The sequence below is a fragment of the Glarea lozoyensis genome (genome assembly GCF_000409485.1).
Source record: "Glarea lozoyensis ATCC 20868 chromosome Unknown GLAREA6, whole genome shotgun sequence".
In the NCBI taxonomy this organism is placed as follows: Eukaryota; Fungi; Ascomycota; class Leotiomycetes; order Helotiales; family Helotiaceae; genus Glarea; species Glarea lozoyensis.
This window is the reverse complement of record NW_007361001.1, coordinates 1,450,447-1,462,651: the sequence shown is the minus strand read 5'-3', so window position 1 is coordinate 1,462,651 and position 12,205 is coordinate 1,450,447. Positions and strand designations below refer to the sequence as shown.

The window sequence follows — 12,205 nt, the reverse complement described above, 5'->3', positions numbered from 1 at the left end:
AGATGCTACTTCGAGGCAGATCCAAAGACAGAACGCGGAAAGTGACACCACCTGGCCCAGTTGCTATGTCAAATGATCAATTCGGTGAGCAAAATCCTCTATTTCAGCTCGGTTGAAACAACATTACGAGATATCGAGTATAGCTAACCTTTTCCCACCAGCTGAGTATCTCGCTGGGTTGAGAAATAATCGTGTTGCCAGACCAAGTGGTGCAAGGCCTCTACCACCCAGCAATCGACGAGAATCGACCGATAAACATGCTTCTACCACACAAGCTTCGACTCCAACCTCGGAGACAAACGAAACATCCGCAAGGTCTTCCAACGACTTTGCTTCTAGATCAGCAAGTGCTTTCTCCCATAGAAGAGCGGAATCCGCCATGTCTTCGTATTCAGTCACATCAAGAACAGGCCGGCAGCCGGTGCAGCAGCCAACATCTTCAAATACCCCAGTCCTCGTTAAGCCATCAGAGGTCGTTCCTAGTGCAACATATATTGAGCGTGGCCAGAGATGGATGGAAAAAGAAGAGGCGGTATCGTTGCGCGAAGCTATGGAAGATATGGATCTGAAAAAGCAGGAAGAAGAGGCCAGGCTTCATGCTGCTGCTCAAGATGAAGCGTCAGAACTTGTTTACCAGCATCAAAATCCGGAAGCTGTGAATCCCGATGCGCCATATCGATACAATGACCATCTCAGAAAGAACAGCTACGCTCATGCAAGAACACAAAGTGTTGGTAGATATGGAGGAATTGGAATGGCCACTGGACTGGCTCGGGATCTGGCTCCCCGATCGTTTTCAAATGGCTCAACCAGTAGTGGTGGAATGATGTCGCCGCGTTCTCCTAGAGAACGAGTATCAAGCGGATATTTTGAAAACTTTGATCGAGCACTCAGCCCAGAACCAACCGTTCGCCAATCGCTTGATTCCACAAGATCGGCCTCGGGGACAGCGGGGCATTCTAAATCTTATGGCAACATTGTGGGCAGCACCAAGGTAGCGGGGTCAAGAAGAAAGAGTAGTGCGAAAAGAAACATCAGTGGAGAAGTTGGAAGCACATTTACAGGCTCACAGATCTGGGAAGAACCCGAGGAGGGTTCGCCTAGAGGTCGTTCCCAAGAAGATAGAGACGTTCCGGCACCTCTACGACTCAAGCCTCGGAATCCCCTTCATCGAGTACAATTTGCTCAAGATATTGCTGCACGGTCAAGTAGCACACCTCCAGAACAGACAAAGAAGCTTCACTTGACCGAGATCCACCAAAATCCTCCAACTCAATCTCGCAACCCACTTTATACTGCCAATTCATTGCCTGTCATCACAACTACAAAGCCTGTCAGCGATACAGACGAAGAAACAGAGAAACCGTTAACCAAAGATGGACTTGAAATAAGAAGTGATGAGATAAGACAGGCTACGAGCATGCGCCTGAAGGACAGAAGTCCAAAGCTCCCGACACCTACGGTTGTCAGTGACAAACCAGGTCGTCCCATCGTAAGCTTTGATAATAATTGGAAGCCGAAGGAGGCTGATGTGAAGCCAGAAGTGCGAAGAAGATCTCCTTTCGACCGACCATCAGGTCAAAGGCAAGGCATACCTACTCGCTCAGATTCGAAGGATGTCGCATCCTCTATCCCGACCGTTCTCGTTCCTGAACCCACAGGTCAAGTAGAAAGCTCTTCCAACCCACCGACTACTGATGGAGTTGAAACTCTTCCTTCTGTCCTTTCTATTAAGAAACCCGAATCCAAGAGTCCTTTACCTACAACGATTTCCGGTCCTCGGCCTCCAATCACCTCGTCCAAATCCCCTTTTTCGAGAGCCTCTACCTCGACATCTAGTCCGTCACAGCTTGTATCAGCAGCCAAACCTCCATTTTCGCGATCTGCTGTTTCCACCAACGATGTATTACCTCCTGTTTCGATGTTCAAATCACCATTCGCAAGGACTACTTCCGTCCCAACTGTTCATACACAATCACCAAAGCCCCTCACAAAGTCTCCGTTCTCGAGACCTTCTTTCAATACACCACCACGAGCAAATTCAATTCCAATTGTGACCACCACTCCGGTAACAAATTCTTCTTTCAGTACACCACCACGGGCGAATTCGATTCCAGTCATTAGTACCCCGCCTGTATCAAGACCCCCAATTCCTACGATCAACCTACCCGATTCACCACCAATAATTCCAACAATCAGTATCTCAGATTCGCAACCTTCGATTCCAACCATCAACTTTCCTGACTCCACGCCGTCAATTCCAATTATCAATCTTCCTGACTCCACGCCGTCAATTCCAATTATCAATCTTCCTGACTCCGCACCATCTATACCGACCATAAATCTTCCTGACGCCCCTGAAATATCCATCTCAGCGCCTGGAGTTCCTACTATCAACGTCTCCCCAAGTCCATCAACCAATAGCGGCCAGCGACCACTTCCAGATCCAAAAGCTGCTTCTAGCCGACCACGTCCACGTGGATACGCAACTCCTCCAACTTCAAGGGGTCATTGGTCCCCTGCAGCACCAGTTGGAAATCGAGCAACAGCAACATGTCATCAATGTTCCTTGCCAATTGAAGGGCGAGTACTTGCACTTCATGGTAAATCCGAGCATTTCCATCCCCAATGTTTTATTTGCTTCAATTGTGGCACGAGTCTTGAGTCTCTAGAGATTCGTTTCGAACCAAGCATCAAGCGCGAAGAGCGAGTCGATCGAATTAGACGTCGAGCCCGTGGTGAAGATATCCCTGAGGTCGAAGGACAAACAATGGCCGAAGATGGGGATGAGAGAATGAGATTCTACTGTCATCTTGACTGGCACGAAACATTTGCTCCAAAATGTAAACACTGCAAAACGCCAATCCTCGGTGAACACACAATCGCACTCGGCGAGCACTGGCATTACGGACATTTCTTCTGTGCCGAATGTGGTGATCCGTTTGAAAAGGGCCAGACCCATATCGAGAAGGATGGCTACGCTTGGTGTCTTTCCTGCCAAACGAAACGTACCGCCAACCGCGCACCAAAGTGTAAAAAGTGCAAGAAACCGGTGATTGGACAGTATGTGAATGCGTTGGGTGGAGAATGGCATGACGAATGTTTTCGCTGTCATGATTGTCAACATGGATTTGATGATGGGTGTTTTTACCCAAAAGAGGTTGGGAATGAGACGGTGGTGTTGTGTATTAAGTGTGCGGAGATTCAGTTGAAGGCTTGATTGGTTACACTCTTTGAATTTCATTTTCTTTTCGTTCTTGGACTAACACACATTCTCTGTCGAGATTCACGATATTATGCTATTTCTTTTCGTTTCTTTTGTGGGCTGTTGTCATTTGTCTTTTGGTTTGCATTGCTGGTGTGAGGGGTCGGTGGGGATGGAGCGGGAGGGTTTGGGTTGGCGCTTTTGTTTTGATAAATCTTTGGAGATGAAATATATTTGTTACATATTTGAACAGCTAGGTTAATGTATTCTTGCAAATTAGTCTCCCGTCCTTCATTTTCCATCTTACAAGCTCCAGCATACTCTCCATTCTAGCTGCCTGCCGCCGCATCGTCACCCTAAACTCCCATAAACCTACTTCTCATAAACTTCGGGTATCCCTACAACCCCGTCTGATCATAAGGCTTCATCAACTCATTCCCCTCCACCCCCTCCGGAAACGCATTCTCCCCCAGATGCGACGTATGCGCCCACGGCTTCAACTCCAACTCCCTCCTAATCGTCGCCGCAAAACACCCACTCCACCCCAGTCTCGGCCACTCCTTCACCACATTCTCAATCGTCCCCTTACTCACCAGTTCGGGGTTCTCGCCCATATTATCGAATATCGTGGCTAACTGTGTGATCGCGCCCATCCGAGACAGTTTTCCCACCGAACCGAGGTCTTGATGCCGGATTATGGATTCGACGACGGATTCGGTTTGGGGGGTTGGTGTGGAGTGTGAGGAGAGCAGGGAGTGGGTTAGGAATCCGCCGTGGAATTCGAAGGAGAGGTGTGTGCTGCTTATGTTGTGAGGCGCGGTGCCGATGTCGTGGAGGAGGGTTGTGAGGTAGTATGTTTCTAGGAAGGAGGGGGAGAGCCAGGTTGGGAAGGTGTGGGTTAGGATTGCGATGCCTATTTTACGAGTTAGTGTTTTGTTCGCTGTATGTGTTTTTGAAAATTGGGAATTGGAAATTGGAAATTGGAGTTTGGGATGGGATTGTATTTGGGAAGGGGAGGGAATTACCGTAGTACCACACCCTCATCGAATGATGCAACGTCTCTCTCGGCAATTCTTTCTGAGCATATTCAAAGACTGCTTTCGCTAATTTCGTGTCTGGGGGTGAGAGCGAGGAGATGTCGTATGTGGGTGCGGCGCCTGACGACTCAGAGTGTTTCTTCAATAGCGTTTTGAGGTCTGAAGGGACGGCTTCCCAGCCGTAGGCTACGATTGAGGAGGTTGATGCCATTGTTGTGTTGGATTGGGGTTGGGATTGTTTGGATGGTGTTGAAGTTGTAGTTGGAGCTTAGATATTTTGAAGTTTATGAAGTAGCATAGCATTCCATCACTCTACTATATATATATAACAAGCTCTTTCAAACCCCGCAACTCAAATCCCGAACCCCTCTTAAATGAAAAACCTTAGTTTTGAATGCATAATCAACCATACTATCCTTTCTCATCACGGTACATGTACAATTACGAATTCAGCATTTCGGCAGCTGATGACGCATGAATGTGGGGTAAACATTACCCCTCCACCCCTCCGAACGTCGAGAGACGAGCCTTATGCCTTATGAGGAAGTTTTTTGGGACATATGTTATTTTGGGATATTGTGATTACTCAGGCGTGAGATCGGGGTATGGGTATATGGAGTTGGAGTTGGAGTTGGAGTGATGGTTTTGACTTGCTCCGAGGAGATGGATGGGATAGGATGCGGTTGAGATTGTTGGAGGGGTGTAAGATTCGTGAGTAGATCAGATTATTAGATATTCTGATATTAACGAGGTTTAGAGTATTTACTACTTACTACTTATGCAGTGATACTTGACAGTGTGAAGAATAATATACAGTAGATAGTTCGCTAGTGTTAAAGTAGAGGGTGTGGACGAAGGTGGGGGAACATGCCTTGTTCTAAGCCATTAAACACCACTACAATAAAATATAACTTCTAAGCGTACAGAAATGTATATAAGTAGGTAGTCATTATCAAGATAGCTTTAGTATTAGTAAATGAAGTTTAACTCTGTAGATGTAAAAATGGGTTCTTGGCATGAAAGGGTAGGATCTTCCGTGAGGAAGACACACGCGTGACCGCTTGTATTGTACGTCAACCTTGAATATCCACAGCTCAGACTCATTATCTCCAACTTCATCATAAAAACTTGAATTAAACATCTAGACCAAACAATCCAACAATCAAATCACTATCGCCAGTTTAACGTGCGTTACGCTTGGTCGACACAACCATTCCTCACACAATTCCCAACATGGCATCAACAAACACCAACGCAGCAGCGCCATCACCCCTAGCTATGGAAGATCCCCAAGGAAAGCTCACCACAGGCACTCCAAACGACGCACAACTCAAAGAAGAAGAAGCCATCTTACTCAAGAAAGACATGGCCAAAAAGGCCGCAGGTGCAGTGGTACGTTAACACATGATTCCAAGATTTAGAGTGTAAAGCTTATGAGGGTTGAAGATTGTGAATACCAAACCGACGCATCCGGATAGTGCTAGGGAGGCGCTGAAGGATAGGCCTGAGGATGCTATATAAATTGTGGTAAGGCTTGATGTTGGGGGGTGAGTGAGTGGAATTTTAAGCTGTTGACGATGATATTTAGGTATGGAAGCACTGGGCGAGGGCGCGGGAATGTGTTAGATAGAAGAGCTGCTCTTTGGAGGATGCTGTGTAGTAAGCTGACACGGGGTGATAGGTAGGAACGTGGAGAGATTTTGTAATGGGGAGTTAAGTAGACTATAATCACAAGATTGGGTTGAGGAGTATCCGTCGTGAATTGTGATTACTGTTCGGTGTGGGGAAGAGATGAAGGAAGTAGCAAGGGTTGAAAAGCATGAGGAATTTCCGCGATCTATTCACAAAATGCAGTTGTTCATACCGAGAATCATTTCAAACATTTCTATTATTCCCAAAACGCCATTTCCTTGCCTGTATATTTACCACGTGTCCAACTTTTATCCAACCTCTTAATACAAACACAATTACAAGCCGTTACTCGCGCAAGTGAAAACCCCACTGACAGTTCCAGCAGCATAACTATCAATGATACTCTGGACACTGGTATAAGTACCAGCGCCAAGGAAGTAGAATCCAATGATGATGATGAAGACGTTAAGTGCTAACATCGCATATCCATAGGGAGTTGCGTCCTTCAGCCAATTGATACCCCCATCTGCCTTTCGCATGCGAATGTATGCGACGCCCCAGAAGATGAATCCGAAGAAGGAATCGAAAAGAGAAGACATGAGCGACAATAGATCGGAGAAGAAGGGAATAACCTCAGCGATGATAAAAGCTCCAAGCCATGTAGCAGCTAGAATACCAGCCCATGCTGCCCAGCCGACGACGGTGTGAGATGACTTGTGTCTGGTTCCCTCGAAGATTCTGAAGAAGATGAATCGAGAAGAGACAGAGGCGTAGAGAACTCCCAAGAAGATCAGAGTTGGAATCATAAAGGAGAAAGCGACCTTCTTGAAAATATCGTTGCCCAAAGAGCCGAATGCTGGAGATGTGTTGTACTGGTTTCCGGTGAAAGCGTATACGACAGCGCCAACAATTCCGAAGACGAAAATCTCGGCGATGGTGACGCACCAAAGTGCCTTGGGGAAATCCTTTGGCTCCTTCATTTCAGCAATGAAACTGGGGATGGTGATCTGACCGATGAAGGTGTAACTGATGTTGAGGAAAGCACTCATGCCAGCGACAAATGTGGTACCTGGAAGTGGGATTGCGGTAACGATTGGCTCCCCACCCCAGTGGCTTCCAGTGGCCGGATCGACGTAATTTGGATCCGCATGGTAGTTTGCAGGGTGATCTTCAATACCAGCGAAAATGGCAGCCAAAAGGACTGAGATGAACGTGAAAATCGCGGACGCCGTGGCCAGTTTCGCAAGTGTGGAGAAGGTTCTGGGAAGGGAGCAAATCCAACAGATGATTGCCGCAATGACGGAGAATGTGACTGTGCATTGACTGTGGTTGGTGATGGTATTTAAGTACTTTGCGCTGACGAGAACGTGCAGTCCCTACAAAATTAGCAATTGATAGCTGATAAAGGTGCGGAAGAACCTACTTGGATAAAGGTGTTGTTCAGCACAAACATGACAGCGGTGGCGTACCAAGCCCAGGTTTTACCCCAGAACAGCATCTGACCGATATCGCATACATCTCGAACTTCAGGATGTCGGAGACAGAATTCCCTGAAAGTAGGTAAGTAATTGAAAGGGCAAGACAAGTGCGTGCGAGCTTACCAGACAACGAGCGAAGTGTATAGAACGAGTGCGGCAATGACGACAGTTAAAATCAATCCCGGCACAAGTCCAAGAATCGAGTAACTGTATGGGAAGGACATAATAGCCAAGCAAATATACTCTGAGAAGAGCAGAGCAGCAGTCTGCGTTGATGGTTAGCAAGTGGTTCAAGGAGCTGGTGTCTCCATTGGATCATCCAGCGCAACAAATCGCAACATACCTTTGGCCAACTGCAAGTTCTGTATTGGATATCATTTCCAGCCTCCAATTCAATCTGCTTGCCTAGAATATCCGAACCACCATCACTGTCTCCGAAATCATATCCCTTCAAGTGAGGCAACACCGGCGCAATTCTGCCTCCCACCTTATTAGTCGCGCTGAATCTGCCTCCACTTGTACCCTTTTCAGCATCGCGGTCCGGCGAAGAAGAAGGCAGTTTATGATCGTATTCCGGATCTTTGGTCAAGGTATTGGGCGCGGTGCGGTCGTTATTCATCGCCATTTTCTCGACGGGAAGTGCACTATAGGTGCAAGATAAGCGAGGTGAACTGCTAAAGGACCTTTATGCTGCATGTGCTGCGTCGGTGAACGGTTCCAGAGGAATAATACTCGAGGGGGTTGAGGGTGTGCGCGCGAGGGCGTAGGTGCTGTTAAGTAAAGAAGACTAGAGAAAGTGAGGAAACGAGAGAGTTGCGAAAGGTATATGGGAAGGATGAAGGCAAGCCATCCCCAGACCAGTTAGTCTGATCTTTAGAGCCCTGGGCGAGAGACCCTTTCGATGTATCCAGGGTTGGCGAGCCCGCGTCTGGACGACGAATTACTGTTCGCGGATATGGCGAATCTCAGTAAGATCTAGAGTTGGTCCATGGATCTGGCGGGGCCGATCCCCATCCTGACGCCTGCAGAACGCAATAATGTGCCGCCCTGTCGCTGTCGCCGAAGTGCTAAATGTCTAGTCCATTTTTCTAGTTGACAGTTTTATGAAGAAACATGTTGCTCTTGAATCATTTCTTGCCCGACATTCAATTTGTAATCATGTCAAAATGGTGGCGCTCCTCTTGAGTCTTTGCAAAAACTCTTGACATGCTTCTCCGGTCTTGGGTTCCTGGGCGAGAGGCTTGACATCAATTGTGAAGCTTGTCGGCAGCAATGTGGCGCCGGGCTGCTTGTCTTTTGCTTGGCAGAGGAAATCGACGATCAGGAAGTAGATATATATTCTTCTCTTACTCTTTGCTATAACAATGAATGTGATTATTCATCGTTCTATACGACTTGCAACTGTTATTTTCACGTTTTTCGTAACATTTCCCACGACATCTCTCGTTGAGGGTACAATTCACAAGGATCCTGACCCTAATTACGTCGTGAGATCCTACGACCTCCGAACCCCCTGTTCCCCGCCATTTTGAAAACTCAATGTTCAATGACGTCTCTCGCCGAGCGCCCGGGAAACGGGTGTGGCTTTGTACTTCCGTGCGGAGATAATGTGACTTGCCTCAACTCGACACCCTTGAATTATTTTGAGAAGATATACTTCTACAATCGTTTCTTTTATTAGCATTTAGGATCGGCAGGAAGATTTTACTAAATTTATTTAAACGTTTAAGTATATCCCATGTGGACAACCTATAGGCTGCCCAATTGCGAAAGAATAAGCTGCCTCTCGTGATGATGTCCTTGCTATACAACCCATGGTGAACAAAGTGCAAAGAAGGTGAAGCTATAGCTAATGAGACTTATTGTAATAGAAAAGACATCACGTGGATTACTCGGCTGTACCTAAATCCATCATCCGATGTTGCTAAGTGAAATCATCTCAAATCAGTAAGTAAATAACGTTGAGCGAGGATCTGAATATATCAAAAGCAGATGAAATTAGGTCCATAGTACTGGAACTCCTTTTGTACAGAATATCATCTATTTTTTGGTCTAATACTTTCAAGAACTATTCGCAAGCTCAATAGCTTTCGCAGCCGCTGCCTCAAAATCGTCATACGCATGAAGTGACAACCCCGATTCAGCAATCTATCTCAACAGTCAGTAAATCATTCGTCACTCTCCAACCATACTACTTAGCAACTCATAAACTCACAATTCTCTGACCCTCTTCCTCATTAGTGCCACGAATCCTAACCACAACAGGAATTCTCATCTCCAACTCCTTGAACGCCAATAACACCCCATTCGCAATCATATCACCCAGCGTCAAGCCCCCAAAGATATTCACAAAGATCACCTTCACCCGCTCGTCCTGCAATATGACCTGGAAGCTCTTTTTCACAGTTTCACTTGTAGCCTTCCCGCCTGTATCCAGAAAATTCGCCGCTTTACCTCCCGCATCTGCAAGAGCGTCTACTGTGTTCATGGCAAGACCTGCCCCATTGACCAATGTGCCAATGTTTCCATCTCCTGCGAATTTGATGTATACGATACCGTCTTCCTCTGCTTCAACCTCTTGAGGATCTTCGTCTTCGATGCGACGGAGTGCGTGGATATCGGCTTGACGTTTCGTACTGCGAAATGCAGCATCGTCAAATGTGAAATTCGCACCTACAACTTTTAGATCTCCTAATCTCTCGACGAAAAGTGTTTCTAAAATCAAAGCTTCTTTTTTCTTAAACAGGTCGATCAATCCGTTGATCAATTTTGGTAACGACTCCTTTGCCGATTCCGCAAGATGTAAGTGCTCGGCAACTGCTGCTGCTCGGATGGGATCAAATCCCCTCCTGTAATCGAATAGAAATCTTTTGGATTCTTTGTGTGGATTTTCTGGAATTGAAGCTGGCGAGGCAATGATGCAAGGGGATCTGCCACTTCGGTCGACACCCACTGCGAGCATCCGTCTTCGTCCTGTACCGGAGTATTCTGAGGCATTTATACCCTTTTCTCGCAGAAGATCGAGCGCTAAATTTTCTCTGATATGGAGTGATCTTTTCTGGCTCGAAATCTTTGTCAGAACTTCTCTGGTTGGACGAGATCTCATAGTATGCATTCCTCTTCTCTGAGAGCCCGTTGCACTCGATCCACTGCTCGCTCGTCCTGAACTTCCCAACAAAGTTTTCATCGCATCTCCAAATTTCTCAGGATGGTTGACCACAGTAACCCCAGCTTGCTCCAACGCTTTTATCTTCATCAGAGCATCTGGCTCTCCTGGCAAGGTGAAAGCTCCTGCGTGTCCCATAACACGGCCAGGAGCAGCATTAACACCCCCAATAAGAGCTGATATGGGCCTTAGAAAAGTCAACTATTACTTTCGATCTGGTGTTATGACTTCTCGAGCCTTACTTTGGGTTTGAATTTCGTTTTCGATAATCTTTAATCCAATCCGCTGCTTCAATCTCAGCCCACCCACCAATTTCACCGATTAGCACTATCCCTTTGGTGTCCTCGTCATTTTCAAAAATCTTGAGTGCATCTACAAAGTTGGTTCCTGCGAGTACGTCCCCTCCCATTCCTATGCAAAGACTTTGTCCAAGTCCCGCTCTAGTTGTAGATGCAACCGCTGTTGGATGTCAGTGACCACTTGGAGCCTATGATATACACACTCTACCTTCATAACTCAAAGTCCCAGATTTGGCTACGATACCTACCCGCCCAGGCATAAAACAAGGTAATGGTTGGAAGCCAATTCTGCATTTTCCAATTGCAGATATTATACCTGGGGCATTCGCACCTACAAGTCTCGATTTCGACTGAGTTTTCAAAATAGAATGTATCTGTCACAATTAGCATTCATCTTGACTTGTCCTCTACTTCCTAAATGAAGTGTTGTAGAACAACTAGAGAAAACGTACTCGCATAATATCATGAATAGGAATGTGCTCCGCAACAGCAACGATTAATGGAACTTCCGCTTCAATGGCCTCTTCTATCGCAGCAGGAGCCTGATGAGCTGCCACGTAGATTCCTGTGGCGTCCGGCTTCAATTGTTTCATTGCCTGTAATCAATAAGTGACCACAATGACTGAAACCAATTTTGGAGAGGATTACCTCTCTGACGGTAGGTAAAACTGGTTTACCCAAATGTTCGCCATCCTTCCCTGGCGTCACACCGCCCACTATATTCGTCCCCCATGCCAGAGATTCTTTTGCGTTCGCCGTGGCCTACACTCTATCAGAGACTCTTTCACGCACGTAGCACTTCATCTTCCTTCCCTACTTACTTGTCTTCCTAAAAAAAACCAAATTAAGTCAGCGATTGAGAAAAAACAAGTGGACTGCGTTAGATATTCCAAACCTGTAAACCCCTGGAAAATAACTCTAGTATCTTTTCCTATCCTCAAATTTTCTATGGTATCCTCATATCCCAATCTCCTTTTGGTACTTCCAAAGTCTCTCTTTCTGATGGCTCCACCTACGGGACGACCCCGCAGTACCGTATGCCGAAGCATTTCTCAAATAAAAAAGTGAACTGTAGATCTTGTATGAGAATATGAGACAATGTATGTGAGAGATTGAGTCGAAAAATGTAAAATATGAGAATTGTACTTCGCAGATAAATCTCAACTTGAGAAATTTATTGCGTCTTTGAGTCTATCGACAAGGGGACCAAAATAGAGCCGGGAATAAACCAGTATGAATCCGGGGTTAGCACGTGCCCTTGGTGGGGGTATCTGATCCCGAGGTAGAATTATTTTGATGTTGTCACATTAAGCAATTGTACTTTCAAGGTAAGGAGTACAATTGTCGAAATCGATGAGCTTGGTAGGGCCTCATTGTTGTTGTCCTAG

At 46.3% G+C, this 12,205-nt stretch overlaps 5 protein-coding genes across 5 annotated transcripts; 2 read left to right on the top strand and 3 right to left on the bottom strand.

The window, feature by feature from the left end:
- Nucleotides 1–2: 2 nt before the first annotated feature.
- Nucleotides 3–3,220, top strand: GLAREA_02799 (Glucocorticoid receptor-like (DNA-binding); the record flags this gene model as incomplete). Its single annotated transcript, XM_008087884.1, has 2 exons — nucleotides 3–84; nucleotides 162–3,220. The coding sequence occupies 2 exons, from the start codon at nucleotides 3–5 to the stop codon at nucleotides 3,218–3,220; spliced, it is 3,141 nt and encodes a 1,046-aa protein (XP_008086075.1).
- A 383-nt stretch (nucleotides 3,221–3,603) lies between these two features.
- On the bottom strand, nucleotides 3,604–4,453 carry GLAREA_02798 (uncharacterized protein; the record flags this gene model as incomplete). Its single annotated transcript, XM_008087883.1, has 2 exons — nucleotides 3,604–4,118; nucleotides 4,231–4,453. The coding sequence occupies 2 exons, from the start codon at nucleotides 4,451–4,453 to the stop codon at nucleotides 3,604–3,606; spliced, it is 738 nt and encodes a 245-aa protein (XP_008086074.1).
- Nucleotides 4,454–5,475: 1,022 nt separating this feature from the next.
- Nucleotides 5,476–5,763, top strand: GLAREA_02797 (uncharacterized protein; the record flags this gene model as incomplete). The annotated part of the gene is made up of 2 exons (XM_008087882.1): nucleotides 5,476–5,634; nucleotides 5,689–5,763. 2 exons carry the CDS (start codon nucleotides 5,476–5,478, stop codon nucleotides 5,761–5,763), a joined length of 234 nt encoding a protein of 77 aa, XP_008086073.1.
- Nucleotides 5,764–6,209: 446 nt separating this feature from the next.
- On the bottom strand, nucleotides 6,210–7,977 carry GLAREA_02796 (neutral amino acid permease; the record flags this gene model as incomplete). Its single annotated transcript, XM_008087881.1, has 4 exons — nucleotides 6,210–7,250; nucleotides 7,298–7,424; nucleotides 7,476–7,618; nucleotides 7,696–7,977. The coding sequence occupies 4 exons, from the start codon at nucleotides 7,975–7,977 to the stop codon at nucleotides 6,210–6,212; spliced, it is 1,593 nt and encodes a 530-aa protein (XP_008086072.1).
- Nucleotides 7,978–9,413: 1,436 nt separating this feature from the next.
- On the bottom strand, nucleotides 9,414–11,866 carry GLAREA_02795 (Succinyl-CoA synthetase; the record flags this gene model as incomplete). Its single annotated transcript, XM_008087880.1, has 8 exons — nucleotides 9,414–9,500; nucleotides 9,568–10,705; nucleotides 10,761–10,977; nucleotides 11,134–11,191; nucleotides 11,270–11,413; nucleotides 11,466–11,579; nucleotides 11,639–11,646; nucleotides 11,713–11,866. 8 exons carry the CDS (start codon nucleotides 11,864–11,866, stop codon nucleotides 9,414–9,416), a joined length of 1,920 nt encoding a protein of 639 aa, XP_008086071.1.
- Between the last annotated feature and the right edge of the window lie 339 nt (nucleotides 11,867–12,205).